At 36.4% G+C, this 24,560-nt stretch overlaps 3 protein-coding genes across 5 annotated transcripts in view; 2 read left to right on the top strand and 1 right to left on the bottom strand.

The window, feature by feature from the left end:
* Positions 1-5,110, bottom strand: part of LOC116013071 (serine/threonine-protein kinase CTR1-like) — an 18,984-nt gene extending 13,874 nt beyond the window's left edge. Inside the window, exon 1 of the mRNA XM_031252732.1 lies at positions 4,997-5,110. Coding sequence (XP_031108592.1) covers positions 4,997-5,110 — 114 coding nt within the window. The remainder of the gene's footprint in view (positions 1-4,996) is intronic.
* A 671-nt stretch (positions 5,111-5,781) lies between these two features.
* On the top strand, positions 5,782-10,024 carry LOC116013612 (zinc finger protein HD1-like). 2 transcript variants are annotated; one of them, XM_031253460.1, is made up of 4 exons: positions 5,783-6,086; positions 7,613-8,113; positions 9,135-9,281; positions 9,631-10,024. In XM_031253460.1, the coding sequence occupies exons 1-4, from the start codon at positions 5,982-5,984 to the stop codon at positions 9,727-9,729; spliced, it is 852 nt and encodes a 283-aa protein (XP_031109320.1). In that variant the 5' UTR covers positions 5,783-5,981; the 3' UTR covers positions 9,730-10,024. The 2 variants fall into 2 exon arrangements, with proteins under 2 accessions (XP_031109321.1, XP_031109320.1); XM_031253461.1 differs by lacking the exon at positions 9,631-10,024 and having other exon boundaries at positions 5,782-6,086; positions 8,994-9,220.
* A 5,467-nt stretch (positions 10,025-15,491) lies between these two features.
* Positions 15,492-24,476, top strand: LOC116012705 (histone-lysine N-methyltransferase ATX4-like). 2 transcript variants are annotated; one of them, XM_031252346.1, is made up of 23 exons: positions 15,492-16,904; positions 17,046-17,101; positions 17,203-17,416; positions 18,036-18,161; positions 18,271-18,339; positions 18,460-18,528; positions 18,652-18,743; positions 18,820-18,927; positions 19,114-19,249; positions 19,584-19,689; positions 19,794-19,893; positions 20,057-20,181; positions 20,483-20,628; positions 20,896-21,000; positions 21,501-21,565; positions 21,796-22,000; positions 22,491-22,577; positions 22,663-22,719; positions 22,808-22,897; positions 23,246-23,332; positions 23,457-23,531; positions 23,770-23,870; positions 23,958-24,476. In XM_031252346.1, exons 1-23 carry the CDS (start codon positions 15,918-15,920, stop codon positions 24,046-24,048), a joined length of 3,297 nt encoding a protein of 1,098 aa, XP_031108206.1. In that variant the 5' UTR covers positions 15,492-15,917; the 3' UTR covers positions 24,049-24,476. The 2 variants fall into 2 exon arrangements, with proteins under 2 accessions (XP_031108206.1, XP_031108207.1); XM_031252347.1 differs by having other exon boundaries at positions 15,493-16,904; positions 18,835-18,927.
* Positions 24,477-24,560: the final 84 nt, after the last annotated feature.

Genomic DNA, 24,560 nt, shown 5'->3' with positions numbered 1-24,560 from the left:
ATATATATATATATATATATATATATATATATATATATATATTTGGTTCAGGTGCGGCCGTGCTCTCCCGTGCGGCCGTGCGGTCACACACCACTCAATGTTACGAAATACACTACTCAATGTTAAGAAACACACCATAATGTTAAGAAACACACCACAGTGCATATTTGTGTGGTGTGTTTCTTAACATTGAGTGGTGTCTTTCATAACATTGAGTGGTGTGAACCGCACGGCCGCACGGAAGAGCACGGCCGCACCTGATCATGACTCTATATATATATATATATATATATATAGATTTTGGTTCAAATGCGGCGGCGAGCTCCGGTGCGGTCATGCGGCCTAATCTGCACCGTCCAATTTCATTAATCTTATTGAAATTCGCGTATGTTTAAGTGGGGTTATTATGGTAATTTTAGTATTTATATTACGTGAATTGGAATGGTGAATTTTAGTACATAGTGTGGTGCGTTTGAATACATGCTGTGGTGCGTTTTATTACGTATGTTGGTGCATTAACTGTTTTGTGGAATTGTGTCTTTTAATATATCCGTTGGTGCATTTTCATACGTAGAATGATGTGTAACTGTGTTGTAAAATGGTGTGTTTTAATACGTCGTCTGGTGCATTTTAATACATTGAATGGTGTGTATTTTAACACATGTGTTTCTAATAAGTGTGGTGCATTTTAATACGTATAATGGTGCATATTTTAGCACATGTTTTCTTTTTCTTTTTCTTTTTTCTTTTTTTTGAAAATTAGCACATGTTTTCTAATATGTGTAAATAGTGTATGCTTATAATCTGACATGAGCCACGTTGAGGTACATTTTAATACCTAGAATGATGTGGTTTATTAAGTATATTGATAAATTTTAAGTGAATATACGCATTTGGTATATTGTGTGGAAATGTGTGTTTTATCGGTCCTCTAGTGCGTTTTAGTACGTATAATGGTGTGTTCTGTAACATATATATATATTGCGCGTTGATTTGATGAGTTGATATGATCTAATGGCTGAAAATAGGCCACACGGCCACACCTAATGACCATGCCACACCTGATCATGACTCTATATATATATATATAGAGTCATGATCAGGTGCGGTCGTGCTCTCCCGTGGCTGTGCGGTTCACACCACTCAATGTTACGAAATACACCACTCAATGTTAAGAAACACACCACACAAATATGCACTGTGGTGTGTTTCTTAACATTGTGGTGTGTTTCGTAACATTGAGTGGTGTATTTCGTAACATTGAGTGGTGTGTGACCGCACGGCCGCAGGGGAGAGCATGGCCGCACCTGAATTTATATATATATATATATATATATATATATATATATATATATATATATAGTCATCATCAGGTGCGGGCTGGTCATTAGGTGTGGCCATGCGATCTATTTTCAGCCATTAGATCAGATCAAGTTATCAAATCAACGCGCAATATATATATGTTACAAAACACACCATTCTACGTACTAAAGCGCACCAGAGGACCGATAAAACACATCATTCCACACTATAACCAAATGCACTTATTCACTTAAAATTCATCAATATACGTGATAAAACGTATCATTTTACGTATTATAATGTACCACAACGTGTCTCATGTCAGATTATAAGTATACACTATTTATACATATTAGAAAACATGTGCTAAAATATGCACCATTCTACGTATTAAAATGCACCACAACGTGTGTTAAAATGCACAATTTCACTCGTTGAAAATCCTCATCCCAGATTATAAACATGCACTATTACACTTATTAGAAAACATGTGTTAAAATACACACCATTCAACGTATTAAAATGCACCAGAGGACGGATTAAAACACAACATTTCACAACACACTTATTAGAAACACGTGTTAAAATACACACCATTCTACGTATTAAAATGCACCAGAGGACGTATTAAAACACACCATTCCACAACACATTTACACACCATTCTACGTATAAAAATGCACCAGCGGCTAGATTAAAACACACCATTCCACAATAGAGTTAATGCACCAATATCTGTAATAAAATGCACCATTGCATGTATTCAAACGCACCACACTATGTACTAAAATGCACCATTTCAATTCACGTAATATAGATACTAAAATTACCATAATACCGCCACTTAAATATACACGAATTACAGTTGGATTAATGAAATCGGACGACGCAGATTAGGCCGCACGACCGCATGAGTGCTCCCCGTCGCATTTGAATATATATATATATATATATATATATATATTAAATTTTGTTATTAACTATTAATATTTTTAATTAGGTGCATGACTACATAATTTGTACCACATTTGATCCTTGACTATTAATATTTTCGAATTAGGTGCATGACCTTGTAATTTGTATCACATTTGGTCATACCATCTAATTTTTTGGTCAACTATTGCTAGAATTTCAACTAGAAAACTAATTTACCAACAATAGTTGGCCAAAAATATTCTTTTAATTAGAACATATTATTTTTTTTCGTTGAAATTTCAGCAATAATTAGCCAAGAACTTGGGTAGAAAATTGGACGACATGGCCAAATTCGATACAAATTATATAGTCATGTACCTAATTTGAAAATATTAATAGTCAAGAACCAAATGTGATACAAATTATATAGTCATGCACTTAATTTGAAAATATTAATAGTCAATGACCAAATTTAATACATATACAATAGTGAAGGGAGCAAAAGTGAAATTTCTTCTAAATTAAAGTAAATTGAGTATTTTACATTAATACTGAAATAATGCAATATTTAAATTAAAATCTTAATTGCATGCATGAAGTTACTTGTGATGGCAAGGATATGAATTTCGTCCATCATTTTGTCTCTGACTAGCTTGTGCCTAAATATTCGAGATTATTCACAAATGCAAATTGCCAACTTGGTGTACACATTTTGGTTAATGATTATTACAACCACAAATTATGGATATATGGACAAAAAATATTGTAAGAATTTGGCTTTGTTGTGAGTATATTAGTATATATGTATATGTATTTTGAGGTTCGTAGGTCATCAGTTGGCACACATCTTCTCCTAGAGGAGTCATAGCTGATTGGTTCAAACAAAGGGGTAAGAATTTGAACTCATGATCATGTGGTTACAAGCGTGGATCTCTTGTCGTCTTGGCTAGGGTTACTCCTCCTTTGGTATTTAACTTAATTTGTCAAAGTAGACCGATGAGGTAAGCCCTGTCAAACGCAAATTTTACTGTGGACCGCGTCCACAATGCACTGTAGTCCAGGCATCAAATTGGTGTCGTTTCTTTTAATAAAAAGAAACGGCACCCGTTCTGCGTCGTTCCACAAAAAGTATTTCTGTGTGTATAACATATTCAGTTTCATTTTATATACACTGCAGTTTCATTTCAACACAACTACAGTTTCTTTTCGATATAACTACAGTTTCATTCGACATTATACACTCAAATATGTGAAACTGTTATTCAGTTTCATTTTATATACACTATAGTTTCATCACAACACAACTACAGTATTATTTTGATATAACTACAGTTTCATTGGACAATATACACTCAAATATGTGAAAATGTTATTCAGTTTCATTTCATATACATTGCAGTTTCATTTCAACATAACACTACAGTTTCATTTCAATTAAACTACAGTTTCATTTGATAATATAAAAACAAATGTGAGGCAGTTTCATTTGAGATACACTATTGTTTCATTTATAGGCTCTGATCTGTTAAGATGTGGCATCATCCGTTTCTTTACTTAAAGAAACGGCACCGTTTTTGGACCATGGTCCACGATATAACGAGTGATTGTCAAATGAGTGGGCCTAGAAAATGCTAGTCTGCCTCACCTCCACCAAGATCTATGGGCTTGGCAAGTCAACCCGTCAAATTTTTAAAAAATTATATTTAATTAAAATTAATTTAAAAACTAAAAATTGAATAATAAAATAGTTTAAACAAACATTAATACATAATTTTAAAGTTAATAATAAGTTTAAATAATCTAAAATAAAATTAGTGCAAAATTAAAAATTTCAAAATAATAAAATTTAAATACAAAATTATTTAATTTATATTATTATTAATTTTGATGAGCCTGCAACTAAGTCACAAACCCACCTTCTACTTCTTTGCTAGCAGGGTGACTTGACTCGGCAAGCTAAACTCATTTTGATGACTCTAACTATGAATTACAAGGCTACAATTGACATTGAATTCCTTTATTTGAGATGAGCTCTCAGTTTTGCTTCTCATCACCTCTTACATTTCATTTTAGTGCAAATATTATTATTATTACATGTATAGATTTATTTGAACTTATAACTTAATCATAATTGAAGAAATTTATGAAAAATATTCAACACAGTTTGGCTTAAATTATACGGAGTATCTTTTAGAAAAAATTAAAGAAGTTATAAAATTTAAAATTTCTGTAATATCCCTCCACACAGAACACATACAAAAGCAATAATTTTGCTTAGCCAAACAAACTATTTGGTGCATCCTATAGTATCCCTTATTGGAGAAACAATAAAATAGGCATTACATACAAGAACAATAAAATAATTAAGCATGATAAGAGAAATGGGGACACTTTTGCATTATAATATGATTTTGTTGTCCATTTTCACACTTTTGTCCTAATCTCATTTTTTTTTCTCTAATATACTTGTCTATCATTTTCACTTCTCGAGATGAACTGTAATTCAAGTTGTTCAGTCTTTTTTTTTTTTTTAGCAAAAATTATTTTTTCAATTTTACAATTTGTCACTTATTTATTCTGTGAAATATGTCCTAGGAATATTTGTTATAAAAAAGAAAAAAAAACCTCTATTGTGGTTAAATTGTCAATTTGTCATGCCATATGTCACAGGCATAAAGTTCCTGCGCCGCAGCACCCAGCGCTTTACGGAGTCCTGAGGCCCCTCTTACCCTGTAGGTCAGCCTTCCCCTTCATACGTGTCAAACTGGTTTCGCCTTACCATGAGATCATAAGGGAAACGGCAATAGTTTCCGACGAGTTGTGCCCTTCGAATCGTCTCGGTCCCTTTATAGTCAAGTCCAAGACTAGCGATGAACTCCTTGAACTTAACCATCTCGGTATGCCTAACTCGGCCAAACTTTAGTGTCTAAGGCAGAACAACCCTTGACTCTATTATGGCAAGTTAGTCAGTTCGCCCGTTCATTCATTGGGTCTAACACAATCACGCATTTGCGTGACACTTAGGGTGCATTTGGTTCACGGAATGCTATATTACTTCAGAAAATGTTAAATTACTGGGAATGTTAAATTTATGTGTTTAGTTTAAAACTGATGTATGTACGAGTAATATAAATATGTTTGTTTGAAGAGTTATTTTTTTATGTTATATTGATTATTACTTAAATACTGTTAACCTATTTTTATGTACTTTTTTTTTTTTGCCAAGGACCTTGTGGTCCAGAAATACCAAGTTACTTCCTTGTACGGGAGGTTATGGGTTTGAGTCTGAACCGTTGCATAACCGAACCAAACGCCCCCTTAGCTTTTCTTAATTAGGTCAATTATCCGATATTTAGGCATTAATTTATTTCTTCAACTTGTATACTTAGACAATGACTTTTATAAGTTTGATGTAAAAGCAGCATTTTAAAAAACAAAATTAATCAACAGGAAAATATTTGTATTTGTATTCCTATAAAATAATAATTTTTAGAATACAAAATTCTTTGTCATAAATAAAGACCCCAAGAACCAACCAAAATCAGATTCTTTCACTCCTTTATTTGTTTCTGTAGCGGCTCTCTCTGCTTCTACTCTGCTCTGTTTGTTCTCTAGCTCACTTTGACACCTATAAAAGGACCTTTGCTCCATTACTGCTAGTCTCCCTCATTCAATTCATTTACTAGTACATATACATACATATAGACTATAGAGAGAGACTCACACACACATAGGGGGAGCTCTGTAGAGAGAGAAACAAAGAAATGTATGCTGAGAATGGGCTAATGTTCCCTTACTGGCCGAGCTTTCCTCAAGAAGCTCAGCAACTTGAAGACTTGTATTGCTCTCAGAGACCCAATGCCTCATTGGTGATTATTCATTTCTCCTTCAATTTTTTGGATTTTCTTTAACAATTTTACACTAATTTCTTATGCTTTTTTCTCTGATCAGTGTTTTGTATTTCTAATTTGTATACAAGATTTTGATCCTGATATGGTCTATGAACTTTCAATCTCTTTTCTTATTAGGATGTAAAAAAAAGTTTCAATTTTTGGGGACTTTGGGCTTAATTTAATATCCCCCAATTTGTTGTTTATGCATGAGAAATTTGGGGAAGAAAACGCATACCAATTCTTTCTCCTTTGCTTTACTTAGGCAAGAGAAAGAAAAGTTGAAAGTTTTAGTTTGAAAGATCATCTATATATAGTATGTATTTTTTTGTTAACTTTTGTAGGATATTCTGTTCTGTGTAATAGAGTATATATATGGAAAGAAGTTGGAGTTCCATTTATGTATTAGATCTACATGTGAATGGTAGATAATACTATCGCAATCATGAGTTCCTTGGGGAGTCTCCCTTTTCCAATAAATTTTTCCAGCATTGAAGACAGAAATGGCCATGACTTGCATCCTATTTATTCCCTTTATGGTTTGAGCTTTCTTGTTTTCTGCTGTGCCCATTTCTTGTCATGGATTCACTTTTTCACAGCTTATAAAGAGATGGGATATTAAAAGGTTGAAAAAAGAAAAGCAAAAGTGAGGGGACCCTTATGTTGTCATAGATAGGGAGGTTTATTAAGTGGGAATATGGATTTAGCAAATGGGTGTTTCTTTTTAATAAAGTATCAACCCAATCTCTTTGAATTTGAGGTGGAGTGGAAAGAATTCTGTCTTAATATAAGCTTCCACTAATCTTAGGCTTAACAAGTAGCGTAGATTTGCCTGATTGTGTTTTTCTACTTGATATAAGAGTTCCTCATCAGAATATGACCTTGGAGGAGAAGGGATCTCTTCAAGACTGAACAAGTTTTAGAGAACCACAGGTCAATTTGATCTTGTCTTTCTTAAAATAGCCAGCCATATGATAACAGCAGAGTCATCATTGCCAGTTTTGCTCTTCTCGAGGCTTACTAGTTGCAAGAATCTTTGGATGTGTAGTCTCTCTCCTTATCTAGGGATGAGCATGGGCTGTATGCCTGTATTTCTCGGGAAGCTACGAGGTTCTTTCGTTCGGTTTCCATTATGTTTGCAGATTAAATGTTAGAATAACCACTCCCTTCTTTTTTGTTTTTAATATCTTTTCTGAGTTCGCAGGTTCTTATTACTAGCGTTTTCTAGCTCTAGTTTGGTAATTTTTCTTTTACGGTTAGCAAATGGTCTTGTTACCATCAAATATTTTCTCCAGATTACAGATTTTGTTGTCCTTTAATTGATTTGAGTTTTCAGATTTCATCAATGGATGAAAGGCGGGATTCAAGTGATAGTAATTTTTGTGACTTTTCTCTCCTTTTCTTAGGTGGGGGGAGAGGGTTTATTTTTTAATATTGTTTTGTTTATGGCTCCACATGGTTTTCATTTTTGAACCCTAATTTGAGGCTCCCCTGTGCCTGTACAGACGGCATCGTCTATATCAGATTATGACCTTGGAGGAGAAGGGGATCTGTTCAAGGCTCCAGAACCAATTATCGAAGAACCATTGCTGGATCTTGATCCAATGACAGCTGCTATCTCATTGATATCTTGCGGAGATGATGTCATCTCTCCCCAAGGCCTCGAGATTTCCGATATTCAATCATCGTTTGAGAACGGGCAGCTCCTCAGTGAGGTTTTCTATGAGTGCAAGAAAGATCTTTTGGCAAAAGACGGGATAGAAGCGCCACTCTCTGAAGATCTTGATGTCAAGATTCTCATTGCCGAGACAGATGAAAAGATGGCATCAGAGGTGCATTTGGATTCTCAGGGGTCACTTCAGAAAAGTGTTAGTTCGGAGTCTCTAAACACCATGGACTGGGCACAAGGTGCTCCATTGAGGCCAAATTTTTTCGACTTCCCAGGAATGGACTTTGGCGCTGCTGCTTATGGGATGAGAAGATCACTCAGTGATGGAGACATAAAGGTCTAGTTTAATTTTGCTGTCATATACGTGTTTTCGTTCATTTATCATCTGTCTTCCATTAACTTCACATCTCAATTGGGCTGGTTTGAACGGCATTCTGGTATGTTTAAATGTAGATCAACAACAAGAAGAGATTATTAGCATAATTACATAATAGGGTTGCTTAACAGCAACATAGTCCAGGGGCCTTGGTCTAGTATTGCAGGTTTCTTTCTAACTTGAAAATTTAAACAAATTAGGGCTAGTATTTCTGCACTTTCTAATTCATGAAAAAATCAAAAAAACCTTAGAGTTCTGCTAAACTCTGTTAGAGTCAAGGGCTTACCACTAATAAGACAATCCCCGATGTGGCCAGCTCGAACCTGTGACCTGACTCTAATACCACTTGTTAGGATCAAGTACTTACCAATAACACCAAAAGCTATAGTTTGTAACGAAGGCACAACTTTATTTCTTTATAGACCACCATCACATTTTCGAGAGGCATAGTGCTGGACTTGGCCCTTTATCCACCTCCGCCCAACAATCCCCCTAGCCACATGGTGTTGGACTTGGCCCTTACCGGCCTATGCCCAACAAATTCTTACAGCACTGTAGAGTCTTGTGAATTACATTTTGATAGCAGCCTGTTATTTGATGTGCATTAGTGATAGCAGATGTCTTACATTAGAGTAATGCTCCTCGTAACATTATCCCTATGATTTAACATGAAACACATGAGATGGTTAAATTCCTAGCACTGATTTATAAGACTGAAGATGACAACGAAATATTAAAGAGTGCTGGAAAAAGCATGCAAGGTTTGTGATGTTGTATTCTTCTGTGACATTACTACATCTGTATATCCTCATTTTCATCTGTTCGTGGTTCTAACCACCAGCTGCGAGTAAATTCCTTCTATGAGACCTCCTGCTGCATTTCTTGGTTCCGTGATGAAGTCTGCAAACTGAGAAATGTATAGCCGTTTCTGGCCTTTTCAACAGGATGGGGCTGGGTCATTGATAATGAGTTTTGTTGACAGACTCTCGGTAATGATAATATAAACCTCATCCACTCCCCACATGGACAATCTCAAATTATACGTAGTTCCATTTCTGAAGACCGAAAGGAGAAGCTATCCAGATACCGGATCAAGAAGGCTAAGAGGAATTTCGGCAGGAAAATCAAGGTAAGCTTTTCTTTCCGCTAATTTTTAGTTGCTGTTTCCTAGCCTAGCCTGTTCACTTTGTGGTGTTACTCCATTTGTGATGTTCACCATACATTCGTGCATAGCTAAAATTTCCCAGAACGTGATAATATGTCACAATCGGGAATCAATTGGAAGTAAAAATAACAGTGTTTTTTTTTTTGGATGACGAGTGAAACCCCACAACCCTTTTAGGTGTAGGTAAATCCCGCCTTGTGACTCTAGTCTGCAAAAGACTGTAAGAAGTAAACCAGCCTAAGTTACCCATAGCGGACCGACTCAAACCAAAAAATAATGTTTTTTTTCTTCTTCTTGTTATTGTATGGTGCAGTATGCTTGCAGGAAGGCATTGGCAGACAGTCAACCAAGGATCCGAGGAAGATTTGCGAAAACCGAAGAAGCAGATGGATCGAAGAGCAAGAAGCACTGACTGTTCAACTCTATGAATAAGAAGGCAGAAGGGTGTTAGTACTGAGTAGTTGTTGGTGAAGAAGAAGAAGAAGAAGACAATGTAAGATCTTGCGGCATTAGTAACTAGTTTGTTGTTCTGTTCTTAGTTGCAATAATGTTCCTCGTAGATTAGTAATCCAACTACAGATGTACATAGTGTTTGCTGAATAAGAATGAGTATGCTCCATAAATCTTTCAAGGTACAAATCTTTTACCACGCAGGTGAAAAAGGGGGTTACTAGTTGAAACTATGATCAATCAACAAATTAATTTGGCATATAGAATAAAATGAGTGGACGTATAGTACAACTTTGATGTGATGAATGTTGTGTAATTTGTTGGTGTGTATTCATAGTCTTTTTGATAATCTACGTATGTCAAACGTATACATATATATACAACCTAGAATGATATGGAAGTAAAAGTATATAAATGAATTAATTGTAGATCCTAATACTCCCCCTCAAGAAGAAGGTTGGTGTGGCGCAACATTGAACTTGTCCCAAAGAAACTCAAACCGTGGAGTTAGAAGGGGCTTCGTGAGTATATCAGCTGGTTTTTAGTTTAAATGAAATTAACTTGAATAGCACTCAAAGCCATCTTATCCCACACAAAGTGGTACTCCACCTCCACATGCTTAGTCCTCGCATGAAACACTAGATTAGTGCAAAGATATGTTGCCCCCAAGTTATCACACCACAAGCGTGGTGGAGTTGCAGGAGGAAAGCTAAGCTCACCTAGCAAAGAAACAATCCAAGTGACCTTGGCAGAGACATCAACTAGAGCCTTGTATTCAGACTCAATGGAAGAACGTGCTACAATCCGCTGCTTGCGACAAACCCATGACACTAGGTTCCTGCCCAGAAACATCGTGAAACTACTCGTCGATTTTCGATCCACCGGAGACCCAGCCTAATCGGAGTCGGAGAAGGCATGAAGATCACTGGATTCTGACGTATGCAACTGCAAGCCATAATACATGGTTCCTTTGACATAACGCAGAACCCTCTTAAGTTGACACCAGCGTGCCACTATCGGAGAATGCATAAACTGAGACAACTGATTAACTACAAATCACGTATCTTGAAGGCTGACGAAAGGCGCTCAAGCAACGAGGAAATAAGCTGAGAATCATGATCCATCAAAAGGATATCATCAACGACACCAGCAGAAAAACCTGAGATCTATCATCATAATAATAAAAAAGAGAAACATCAGTTTTTTAGGACCGAAAGCCAATCAATAGGAAGAAGTCTTGCAGACGCTTAAACCATGCACACTGTCTATTTCAAACCATATAAAGAGCGTTGCAAAAGAAAAACATGATCAGGATAAGCCAGATAGGAATAACTAGTGGATTGTTTCATGTATAAAGTCTCTGCCAATTTCCCATTCAGAAAAGCATTATGCACATCGAACTGGCGCAAAGTCAAACCACGCGACAGAGCCAACGAAAACAATAGACGTACCGTTGTCGGCTTAACCACTAGACTAAAAGTATCAAAGGAATCCTCACCAGCCACTTGATTAAAGCCTTTGGCCACCAATCGGGCTTTATAGCGCTCAATAGTCTCATCAACTTTACGCTTAGTACGGAACACCCATGTACAACTAATAATATTCACACTTGGCTTTGCCGGAACCAAACGCCACGTGTTATTATGAAGCAATGCATTGAACTCCTGATCCATTGCCTCACGGCACTCTAGATAACAAACAACCTACGTATAACAAGAAGGATCAGAAGAGTCAACCAAGGCAACCAACGCATTTTGCTGCTCAACAGCCTTGGTCATATGACGAAGTACCACCAAATGTGTGCGCTGCAAAGGAACTATACCGTGGCAAGAGCCTATCATCTAGAGGGATGCGTCAGAGTAGGCAAAGGATCAATACGAGAGCTAGTAGCACCAACAGTAGTAGAGAGCTCATTGGCATGAGACAAAAGGGGAGTCTGTACAGAGACAACCGGTGGAACCACCATACTAGCACCTCATGGCCCCGAATCATCAACACCATTTGATCCCTGTACAGACGAAGACTCTGCAAAGGAAACACACCCTCATCAAATCGCACATGGCGACAAATATAAACTTTCCCAGTGTCAAGAGTCATGCAACGATAACCACGAAAAGAGCAAGGATAACCTAGAAACACAGACGCGGTGTGGGTCTGAATCCATTTTATGCTTGTTATAAGGACGAAGATTGGGAAAACACAAATAACCAAAAACACGAAGAAAAAGAAAAGAGTAATTTGGCGGTGACCGAAATAGTTTGAAAAAGGGACTAACTATTCCTAGAGCAGAACAGGGCAAACGATTAATAAGAAAAATAGCTGACTCAAAAGCAAAATCCCAATACTTGGAGGGAACAGAACCGTGAGCCATGAGGAAAATACCAGTTTTAAGTTTTAACAACATGATGATGACGCCTCTCCGCATGACCATTTTGCTCATGCGTATAGGCACAAGACTGACGATGAACAATCCCAAGAGAAGAAAACACCTAATGCATATACAACCTAGAATAATACGAAAGTAGAAGTATATATGAATTAGAGTCCTAATAGATGTTGACGTACTATATTCTGTAACATATTTGTTCACAATGTTTTCTAAATTTGTGTTTAGAGTATTGATATGTAGGTTGATTTTGACCTTAGTCACCGGACATAAAAGACTTTAATAATCATGTCAAGTTTTTATATCATTTAGAAACCCTAACATTTTCAACATGCATACATGCTACACTTAATTACTTTAATTTCGAGTAACTTTTGTTATTTTTTAATGACATCTCCAATGTGTGGAGAAATGGGGGAGAAAGAGGAGAGTAGGGTTGGAGGGGAGGGAAGTGTTTTTCTCTAGAGAGACTATATTCTTTCTAAAGAAAAGTTGTCACAAGCATGTGACACGCACCACTAGCGTGCTTGCACGTGCCTTCTTTTGGAAGGAGGACAATTGTCCCCTACCATCAATTTACCGTTGAGACTGAATTTAATTGTTTTTAATATATTTTTGGTAAAATTTATTAATTTTTTTTCTCTATCTATATATACCATAACTCTTAAATTTTATCTACACTTCAATTTCTTTTCAAATTTTCTTTACAAATTCTATTCCTTCCCCAATATTTTATTCCGATTCACACTTTCTCTTAATCTCTCTCTACTCAAAATGTCTAATGTTTATTAACATTCTAATGATGATAATTGAGAGCTTGGAAACCAATTGATTGAGCAAGCAATTCAATGAATACCTTCGTATGAATTCTGAATTACGTGATTTTTAAGTACATCATCAACTTTGTACTGACTTGGTTGAACATATATGGACTATTAACAACAATTAATTTTTAATTGCATTAATTGTTGTTGAATTTAGTATTTTTAATATTTTGTATTTGCTTCTGAATTTTAATGTGGTAGTAATTGTTTGAATTTAATTTATAAATTTATATTTTGTAATTCAAAAAATATTTTATTTATTGTTTTAAAATTAAAAAGTAAATTATAATTATAGTAAAGTGAACAAGGTAATAGATATGTGGAGGAGTAGGACCCACTAAATGAGGTGAAATGGGGGAAGAATTAGAGAGAAAATAAGGGAGAAATTAAATGGCGATGTGAAATAGTTTTTTTTTTTTTATATGAAAGCCAACGCAAAAACCATATCATTCACTATCAAACATAAGATCTGTACAAATGAAAGGAGGCGGGAAAGACACCCACTCCATGCAACCAGGCAAAGAAAAGGATTTCCTAGCTAGCCTATGGGCAATTCAATTCGCTGATGGCTTAACAAAAGAGATATAAACGTTAGAAAAGTGAGCTAACATATCTTTAATATCCAAACGCCGCACAAAATCAAAAGAAGAAAGACCCGGTACGAAATTAAGACCATGAATAATTAGCATGGCATCCGTTTCAATATAAGCATTATCTACGTCTTTAATTTCCAATCTAGTGATGGCTTCACAAAATGGAGAGAAAAGAGGAGAAGAATTGTGGATGACCTAAGAGGGCATTTGTTTTGAGATATTCATGTAATATTACCGGAAATTTGAATCATTGGGATCTCTATTTAAAAAATGTGTGAGGTATGCTTGGATTACTTTATTGGCTAACATTTTCATGGGAAAATAATATTTTGCAAAAATTGTTCTTTCATTGTTTGAAATTCTAAAGCGTGTATCATTTTACAAGTTGAAAAAAGAATTTTCGCAAAATAAACTAAAAAAATGATTCTTAAATTGTCTTGTTCAATATTTCAAAGCAAGAAGAATCGTAGAAAGCTAATCATTACCTTGAAAAGATAATTAAACAGATACGCCATAGAAGTAATTTTTTTCACAAATTGGCATACTTTGATTTACATGAAATCTCACAATTGTTACCTGAATGTGCACTGTGAATGAACTAGTGAAGCCCACATTCTGACTCTAACGGACAAAGGTCCACATAGGACTTAAACTAGCTTAGTAGGTTCCACATAGTTGATTAGTTCAAACCAAGAAATCCAAAGAGTCAAACTTTAAATTTTGTGATTAAGAAACCAACTATTTGACTTTGAACAATGTGGATGTGTGTTTGATTTGGCCCCTACTTTTTTAAGACTTTGTTGGTATAATTTTTTCTAAAGTTAGTCTCTTTTCTCTATTTCTTTTTTCTCTTCGTCTTCAATCGTCGGAGAAGGCGACCAAATTGGTCGCCATCTCCAATCGTTGAAAAATCAATTGCGACACCTTCTCTGGCGATCTGTTAGTCTCCCGTCTCTGATTTTCATCCGAAAGTAATCGGAACATCGTCATAACCCTAGTGACATGTTGTTACAGGTCACTAACTGGTTTTTGGGTCTTGATGCACTAAATTGACATGTTTATATGCTTAATTAGAACTTTCAAAAGTTCAAAAATCTAATTGATTTCTAGTTTAGTTGTCTATTTAACCAATTTTTCACAATAAAATGATAAAATGTTAATGTGCAAATGAAACAAAACCAGGTGTTGGTTTGGTTGAGAATATATTAGGATACGAGTGTCGAGAGTTGTTTTGGAGGTATAACCAACATTAACTAAACAAAAACAGTCAAAACTGTGTTAAATTTCCCCATTACCTTCCTTGCCCCGCCATGGATCCTCTCACAACCAAAAGCCCTAAACCTCTGCCCTGCTCTGCAAAACATAACACAAAAAAAGTACATAAGATTGCCATTTCCTAAATTTCTTCATCTGCCAACATTCTATTATGGTATACGACACAACATCACAAAATTAATTTCTCTCTCATTTCAATCTTTCAAAGTTAAAATCTTATTATTTTCATTTTAACAATGTGACATAATGTTATCATTGGAATTCCGGCGGCGTCTTTCATGTTTTTTTTCACCCATTCAGGCAATATCCATTATCTCCTTCGTCCAAAACCTCTGTCAGAACTCACAACCAAAACCTCTGCAAAACAAAAACAAAAACAAAACAAAAAAAAAAAAAAAACAAACCAAAAACAAAAGAGAATAGAAATTAGAAACATAAAAACATAAAAACAAGTCACAAGACCGCCATGTCTAGAATGCCCGCAATCTCAGACTTGGACTCCAAGCACGTTAGGCGCAATTTAGCACTCGCTTCTCTACTTCGGACTAATATAAGCCCACCCCCACCCACCCAACGCAATGCTTCTTCCTTGTTTTCTTCTCTGTATATTATACATACACCCACCTGTATGTATATATATATTTCTATCTTTTTCATTATCAAAATTTTCAGCAGAATGGATATTCTATAGCTCTCACCCAGATTATTTTATGAAAATAATTATAATATTATTATAAAAATCGCGTTTTTTTTTCTCTCTTTTATATATATCTCTCTCTCTCTCTTCGATTTAGCAGTTTAATAAGAGAAGAGTTGCGTGGCAGAGATCCCTATTCATTCATACATCTCTGTGTTTCAACGATTTTTTCAGATCTTCTTCATTTTCAGAAATTCTATCTTCTGCGAGGAGTCTGTTCAATGATTTGGGCCTTTTGCTGCCAATTGTCCTTAAGAATTTGGATGCTTGCCTTGCGTGTGTTCGACGTTTTGGCGGTTTGAGTCCTTAATCTGGAGCTAGGGTTTGGGCTCCAATTGTGGGTTTGGGTTGGAATTGGGGGGTCAAATATTGGAGATGATAATCAAGCGGAACTTGAAATCGGTAATGCCGAGTTTAAAGCGTTGCCGAACTGGCGACTCGGGCGGAGATGACGACGAGGGTTCTAGGAATCGGAAGAGGAGAAAGGACAACAATAAGAATGGGGGGTATTACCCTCTGCATCTACTCGGAGAAGTCGCCGCCGGTGTAATTCCGTTCAGTGGGTATGGTCTACAGCGGATTATGGCCGGCAGAGGCAAGAGCGGTGCTGCGGCGGCGGCTTCGTGGTGCACTGAGGTCTCATATTGCCAGGACGAGGAGGAGGAGGCGAAATCGAAGAAGAAAGAGAGGTCCAATAGAGTGCAGGAGGTTATTAATGCGCGGCCGCCGCTGGTGAGGACTTCTCGAGGACGAGTACAGGCACTGCCTTCTCGATTCAATGACTCGGTTCTGGATAATTGGAAGAAAGAGAAGAGTAAAGCTACTACTGTAAGGGAATTGAGTTTGGACCCTGAGTTCAATCCATATAAAGAAAAAATCGGTATGAAGAACGGTAAGATTCGCAATGAAGTTGGGAATAAGAAGAGCATTGATGACGGTGTACACTATCAATGCCGTAAGCCTTCGCCATTGTTGGACGCTGAAACAGTGGAGTTTGGGATCAATGGGTCAAAAAGTTTTGACATTCGCAAGTTTTCTAGTTCCCGGAGTTCTCTTACATCTCTGCATGATCGATACTGGGAGGTGGATAAGTCTCTGAATGAAGACTTTGAGGAATGTGTAGAACTAAGCTGCATTGAGGCATTGGCTACGCGGGAGGGAGAAAGGAGGCCTCAGAGATTTGGGCCTGAAAACTTTAATTCTGGGGACATAGTTTGGGCAATTTCTGGGAAGCATTGTCCTGCTTGGCCAGCAATTGTTCTTGATCCCAAGACACAAGTCCCGCAACAAGTTTCAAGCTTTCAGGTTGCTGGCACTGTTTGCGTAATGTTCTTTGGTTACTCTGGCAATGGGACACAAAGGGTAAGACTGAGACTATCAACTTGAGCTGATTTGCTACAGTTTGACACTGCTAGTGTTCTCTGCATGTTTATGTATTGTACTGTAGTGTGTGGATATAATGGACAAGTGATGTATTTTCTAAGATTCTGTGTTAATGAGCAGGATTATGCATGGATTCGGCGCGGGATGCTATTTCCCTTTCTAGATTATGTGGACAGGTTTGTAACCCCCAGATTTATTCTACTTGATATAGAATTGTCATTTATATTGCGAACGCACTAGGGTGTTTAACTGTTAGGTGTGGACATTGTACATTTAGGTTTCAAGGGCAGACCAACTTGAATGATAGCGCACCAAGTGATCTTCGGTCTGCCATAGAGGAGGCATTTCTTGCTGAAAGTGGCTTTAATGAGATGTTGATGGTTGAAATCAATGCAGCAGCTGGAAATCTTGATTATCTCCAGTCTCTTACTAGAGGGGTTTTTGAGGTATCCGATTCAAATCAAGATCTCGAGTGCAATTCACTAAACAAGGCAAGTTTTGTAATTATTTGTATTAATTAAAACTCTATTTTGCTTTATCTTGGGGATGAACTTTTTGTCATTTCCTGCGGACGAGCCTTTTGTCTTTTCCCGAGGATGAGCCTTTTTTTGTTTACTGGGGGCGAGCTTTTTGTCCTTTCTTGGCGAAGACTTGCATCACCGGGCGATGGATGTTGTTAGAGGAAATGTTGCTTTCCTATCTTGACTTACGGAAGTGGATGGGCAGAGATAGGAAGGGAAACTAATGTAATGAATAAAAACAAAGATTTGTATTTTCTGGAGAGTTTCCTTCTCCTTAATTTTGACTTAATTCAGTTGTAATTTTATTAGCATAGAAATCTCCTTTATTTATATAATTATATTGGAGGATTACATAGATTCAGTAACGCATAAAACAGAAAGGAGAATCATCAAAATTATTACACATTTGTGAAGGAAATAAATCAAATTCAAATAACAATCAATTAAAGATATTTTGGAATAAAGCAATCTCTTAATTTTCCTTGATGATCTGCACTGATTGCCTGTGGCCCATGGCTCTCTCCTACTGCTTCCCTATGCATGCATCAGGTACTTAAAATCAAATTACAAGTTCTGCTGTTTTATGCAGGATTTGTTGATGAAAAAAGAGTCAGACTCTTGTGAGGCATGTGGTTCATATATTCCTCCCAAAGCATCTGGGAAAATGAACAGTTCAGCTCCTGGGGGCCACCGCTTATGTGCTGCTTGTGCAAGGGTCTATTATGTTCTTTGCTAGTGTGTTTCTACATTTTCTATGACAAATGTCACAGAAGATATCAATTCATTTGCGTTTAATGCTAATGATCACATCTTCTCCATTCCAGCTGAAGAAGATCAAACATTATTGTGGCATTTGCAAGAAGATACGCAATCCCTCTGATAGTGGGACTTGGGTGTGTCAGCTTCACCTTTCTATGTATTTTTATTGATCATATGATTGTCAATGTTGTCTTCTTTAGATGCATCATTTGACTATTTCCTGAAAAAGATCTTGTTATTCTTGGCTGGATTAGGTACGTTGTGATGGTTGCAAAGTTTGGATACATGCTGAGTGTGACAAAATTTCAAGCAGTAATTTCAAGGTCTCTTCATCATACTGTCACAAAAAAGCTTTTTTGTTTTTTTCCTTTTTCTAATGTGCACCTATTTATAAACCTCTTATGAAAATATCAAACTAATTATTATATTGTTTCAATTGTTTCTAGGAACTAGGAACCATGGATTACTACTGCCCCGAATGCAAAGCAAGGTTTAATTTTGAACTATCTGACTCAGAAAATATGAATTCAAAATCCAAGTGAGTTTCATTGGAAATGAGCATATCTCAAACAACTAAGGATTTGATGTATTTTTACTAATGCCTAACTAAGTAGGTTAATTGATTACAGAAATAATAAAAAGGATGGCCAAGTAGCGCTGCCTGACAAGGTTTCAGTTGTCTGTGCTGGTGTGGAGGGCATTTATTTTCCAAGACTTCATCTGTGAGTAATTGTAGTTAATTTTCCCTCTGTTATGGAAAGATTAAGGATTGGTACTAGGGTTAGATGGCTATTTCTTTGGCTTAACAGTGTCTCTTCAATATCCTTTATCTCTTGCTTCATAACTGTCTATACAGTTTAAAGTTTGTTATATCCTGTTGCATAAGCAGTTGAACCCAATTGTTGCAGAGTTGTCTGCAAATGTGGGTTTTGTGGAACAGAAAAGCAGGCACTTAGTGAATGGGCACGGCATACAGGTTCCAAAACCAAAGATTGGAAGACCAGTGTGAAGGTGAAGGACTCTTTGCTACCACTGGAGCAATGGGTTCGTATTCTGAAGCTGTTTATTTCCATTTAAGTTGCTTACTGGACCTTCTGGAGTTCTGGGTTTCATCACATTCTTGTTTATTTTCTTGTCTCTGTAGTTCATATCGTCCATCCTTCACTCTTCCACTGTATGACAAGATTCTAGTGTCACATGCACAGATTTTTAGCTTAACGTGGCAAACTAAGTTTGCCTGTGAGTTTGGTATTCCTGATGAGCATAGGTGTTACAGAGAATTGGATTTTTTTTGTCTATTTATAAAGTCTTGGCAAAGAGATTTATACGATTAACTTTATTTGACTTGACAGAAGATTAACTCTGTTTGACTTTCCAGATGCTACAGATAGCAGAGTATCACGAACAGAGTGTTGTTCCAACCAAATCTGTTAAACGTCCATCTTTGAAAGTTCGAAAGCAGAAACTTCTTACTTTTCTCCAAGGTAGATACTACTGGGTTTTGAAGTTTTTATGATTTGGCAAATTTTGCGCCTTTGCGGCTTCCACTGAATAAAGTAACTGACTTGAGGATACTGAAATGTGATAGAAAAATATGATCCTGTTTATGCGAAGTGGACAACAGAAAGATGTGCAGTATGTCGATGGGTTGAAGATTGGGACTATAACAAAATCATCATATGCAATAGGTATGATGAAAAGCTTTTTTGCTTTTTCTTTAAAGAATGCTATCTGCTTGTTGGGACATCCTTGAAAATTTTTCAGTTGTAGTCTGTTCCTGTGAAATTCTTAGAGAGTAAAATTTGAACAAGAATACAGTTTCATGTTTGGCCTTACAAATCCTGTTATCAGGTGTCAAATAGCTGTGCATCAAGAATGCTATGGAGCAAGAAATGTCCGTGATATCACATCATGGGTCTGCAGGGCCTGTGAGACACCTGATATAGAGAGGGAGTGTTGCCTTTGTCCTGTGAAAGGTCTGTACCCACTTCAATTGCTGTCTCTTGATTTTCAAGAATCCTAACAATGTTAGATATGGTTGAAATGAGTAGTTTTTATCATTTTGTACCTTTTTTCCAATTATTTCATTTGAAATAAGTTGTTAGGAATTATTTCGGAGATAGCTATGAAAGCACCACAATTGTTTTTTTTTCTTACTTCTATATTGACAGATATTGTTTCACCCCTGAATTATTTGTTAATTTGGCAGGTATCAGTGGTTGTTTTATTAATGAGATTGCTTCAATATATGCTAACCTGTAATGTTGCATAATACAGGAGGAGCTTTAAAACCCACAGATGTGGCTCCATTATGGGTTCACGTTACTTGTGCTTGGTTTCAACCTGAAGTTTGCTTTGCTAGCGATGAGAAAATGGAACCGGCAGTTGGAATCTTGAGAATTCCTTCAAATTCTTTTGTAAAGGTATATATGGAAAACCTTAATTCTGAATTATTTAGCTCCACGTTTATTCATGGAACATTGTGGTCTGATAATTTGGAAGAAAGGAACAACATACATTTCACCTGTTTAGTATACTGATCAATTTGATTCTTATGTTGTGGAGAAAGAAATTTTTAAAGGAAGTGATATTTTTCTCATATAAAGTATAAGTTTTTTTTTTTTTTTTTTTTTTTTCCAGATCTAGAAATTATTAACATATCTAACCAGTGCATAAAATCTGAGTTTCAGATATGTGTTGTCTGCAAGCAAATACATGGTTCCTGCACACAATGCTGCAAGTGTTCTACTTATTATCATGCTACTTGTGCATCAAGGGCCGGTTACCGCATGGAGGTGACATTTCTTTTCTTGATGAATGGCTGCTGATCAGCTAGTCTGTGTCATAAGAATGCTCAATTTAGTTGTTCAATTTGGTGCATTGGATAATAGTGTCACACTTGCATCTTCTATGTTATTCAATTGCTTTAATCATCTAAAGTTGTTTTGCCTCTTAAACCACTTCATGGAATTAAGCTATCAAATTTTTATCCAAATTGTGTTTGTGATCAAATATAAAAATGTACTCCATATTAAAGACCAAAAGCCATTATTTAATTAATTGATACTTTTACATGCACATGTAAATAAAAAAAATTTCCTATTTTTAAATCTTCTCACCTTCACCATTTTCAACTTGCATCTCCATTACCTTAATGCCAGCCTGCATCATATAGTGCAAGCTCCAGAAGTGGAGGTTATCATTTATTTGTTTTTCCTGCTTGAATAGTGGATCTGCATCATTTGTAAAAACCACACCACTTCCATTATTTCTCACATTGGTTTTCAAACTACAGTTGCATTGCTTGGAGAAAAATGGGAAACAAGTAACAAGAATGGTTTCATATTGCGCATACCACAGGTACTTGGCTACTAACTCTAGCTTGATTAGAGTATGAAACATAGAATGGGAGAAGCAGGGGCAAGGAATTCAGATTTTTTGATAGGTTTATTTGTAGCCAGAGTTAATGTGATGAAAGCTGTATTTTGAAAGGGTTTCGTGTTGTCGTTAACATTGCATTACATGCTGACACTGCAGGCAAAATATATATCACCTGTTCCTGAGTTTAATTTCTGTTATCTTTTTTACAGGGCTCCAAATCCTGATACCGTTTTAATTATACAGACTCCAAAAGGGGTCTTCTCTGCTAGAAGCCTTCTTCAGACCAAGCGTACAGGTTCACGATTAATATCAACAAACAGATTGAAGCTTGAGGAAGCTCCAGGTGCTGAGGTTGATGAAATTGACCCATTCTCAGCAGCAAGATGCCGTGTTTTTAAACAACTGAGAAATAAGGTATACTAGATTGACATAAAACAGAAATGAAATCTTTAAGCTCACTAAGAAAGAGATTGATGATCTCTGTTTTAGTAGCACTTATTATGATCTGTTCTTGTCACTATGTCAAAATAATGGATATAAACTTTCTGCTGAGTAGACATTATGCTGATGTTGCTTCAAATTCTTTAACTTATCATTTTGTGTCATCATCTATAGTCTATTAGTAATAAAAGGATATAAGATTTTTTCCCGGATAAATGGATAACCTGTTTATGATTCACATTATGTCTGTTAAGTATGCTCTATTGGGTACTCTAGATGTCTGGATTTTTAATGCTGTCATACTACTACATGGAAATATTTTTATTTATATGTTCACCTTACTAATGTTGAAAATGCTGTGGCACTGGCAGCTGTCCAAGTGAGGAACTTCTCATGTTTTCTTGTTGTGTATTATGACATTTGAACATCATTGAATAAAATTTTGTTACTCTCTTTTTTCCAGAGGACAGGAGAAGAAGCCATTTTTCACCGGGTGAAGGGTTCATGCCATCATTCTTTAGCTGCAATACAAAGCTTGAATCCAATAAAAGTAGACTTACTCTTTCGTCCACTTTCTAGGCATGTTTCCACTTTTAACTTCAGAAGCATGATGTTTCTTCTTTTTCCTCTGACAGAAAGTAGAGGAGCCCAAAACATTTTCTACCTTCAGGGAGCGGCTTCGCCATTTACAGGCATGATGATCCCCAGCAGCTTCATTAGATGACTTTTTTTTTTTGTTAATCAACATCTAACCTTTTGGGCTATTTATTGGATCTACAGAGAACGGAAAATGATCGGGTTTGCTTTGGGCGATCTGGCATACACAGATGGGGTCTTTTTGCCCGCAGAAACATCCCAGAAGGAGAGATGGTACATTGTTAAAAGTTTTATTTTTATTGTTCAATCCATAGTTTTCTCGTCATGAAACAGCTTCGGGTTATTGTTTATTTGTTGACAGTTTCATTAGACTCAAAATAGGTGAGGAATGTTATGTAATTATGGTAGTCTTGTTATGGAATAATTATATGCTGTTTTAGGCAATCAAAGGTGCTTACTTCCACTATAGGGTCTAGTTTCATCTTGGTTTAAGATAATTTATGTCTTCATTATGGCAATAATTTGATCCAATTTGGTAGATGTTGAATTTTATTTTTTTTCTCGTTTATAGATGAAACTTTGAATTTTACAAGTGGAAAATGGTTATGGTTGACCTTTCAGGTTCTTGAGTATCGTGGTGAGCAAGTGAGACGAAGTATTGCTGATCTGAGGGAGGCACAATATCGCATTGAGGGGAAAGATTGTTATGTAAGTAGATTAATAGAATGTGTGTGTTGATTCAGAGATTAATAACAGATTAGGGCAGAAGTGCAGGAATTAGGAAGAAAATAAAATAAAAAATCTCGAGTGATGTAAAATTTTTGTTTTGCAGCTTTTTAAGATCAGTGAAGATGTTGTTGTTGACGCGACTGATAAGGGGAACATTGCACGCTTGATAAACCATTCTGTAAGTTGCATTTGTGAAATTGCTCATCATTAACACCCCACCCCAATCTCTTCATCATAATATCCCCACTATTGGCATTGGCTCCAGATTCAACCTTAAGGGCAAAGAGCCCAAGGGAATGATCACATTAAGCAACATACATAGATTTAAGGAGTCATCTGTTTCTTAAAAATTAGGAAATTACTTGTTTATCTGGCAGGCATGTTGATCAACCATTACCATTTAATTTTGATTGCAGTGCATGCCAAACTGCTATGCAAGGATTATGAGCGTTGGGGACGATGAGAGTCGGATTGTATTGATTGCAAAGACAAATGTGTCTGCTGGCGATGAACTAACGTATCTCTCTTTCTCTTTCTCGAATGAATGGTTGTTATTGATTTAATAATATTAATATTATTGAGTTTGGGTGGTGGGTGGTTGCAGGTATGATTACTTGTTTGATCCAGATGAAGCTGATGAGTTCAAAGTTCCTTGTCTGTGTAAAGCTCCAAACTGCAGAAAGTTCATGAATTAGGTTACACCACAGAGTTGCAATTCTTTTTCTCCGCAAGGAGAGTACTTCTCTAACTGTCCATCTCGCACCCCTCCCTCACGCCATAGTCTGCACTGCACACCAATTTTCGCCTCTTTCCCGTTTAAAGGATTTGTGTAATAATTAATCTTTTTTTTTTCTTATATCTGATATTAGGTGAGAAAAGGGTGGGGAGGTTTGTTTCTATAAATTTATAGGTAGGGAGGTTGAGGCCTGAGGGGGGCATTTTGTATAGATTTGTTGGTGACTTTGTGAGTGGAATAGTGGATAATGGATTCCTTCCAATACACACATTTTCTTCTCATACTAGTACCGGCTGAGGCTTGCCTGCTTTGCTTGTCCGATTAGCTATATGTGACGTATAACACTTCCGCCACCACTATTACTATTACTACTACTAGTTAACGCCAGTTAGACGGACGGACAGCCTGACGTGCATTCAGTGATCTCTTTTCTTTCTTCATGCAGATCTTCTTTTTTTTTTTTTTTTTTTT

The sequence above is a fragment of the Ipomoea triloba genome, chromosome 3 (assembly GCF_003576645.1).
Source record: "Ipomoea triloba cultivar NCNSP0323 chromosome 3, ASM357664v1".
Classification (NCBI taxonomy): domain Eukaryota; kingdom Viridiplantae; phylum Streptophyta; class Magnoliopsida; order Solanales; family Convolvulaceae; genus Ipomoea; species Ipomoea triloba.
The sequence above is the reverse complement of the archived record's forward strand: the minus strand, read 5'-3'. Positions and strand labels throughout refer to the sequence as shown.

Excerpts from the sequence above, each read along its gene's own strand:
- LOC116013612 (XM_031253460.1), top strand. The coding sequence starts at position 5,982 with ATGTATGCTGAGAATGGGCTAATGTTCCCTTACTGGCCGAGCTTTCCT. Across the intron at positions 6,087-7,612 it reads AGAGACCCAATGCCTCATTG|ACGGCATCGTCTATATCAGA; the intron begins GTGATTATTCAT and ends GTGCCTGTACAG. Across the intron at positions 9,282-9,630 it reads ATTTCGGCAGGAAAATCAAG|TATGCTTGCAGGAAGGCATT; the intron begins GTAAGCTTTTCT and ends TGTATGGTGCAG.
- LOC116012705 (XM_031252346.1), top strand. The coding sequence starts at position 15,918 with ATGATAATCAAGCGGAACTTGAAATCGGTAATGCCGAGTTTAAAGCGT. Across the intron at positions 18,340-18,459 it reads CCTCTGATAGTGGGACTTGG|GTACGTTGTGATGGTTGCAA; the intron begins GTGTGTCAGCTT and ends TGGCTGGATTAG. Across the intron at positions 20,629-20,895 it reads CTTCAAATTCTTTTGTAAAG|ATATGTGTTGTCTGCAAGCA; the intron begins GTATATATGGAA and ends TCTGAGTTTCAG.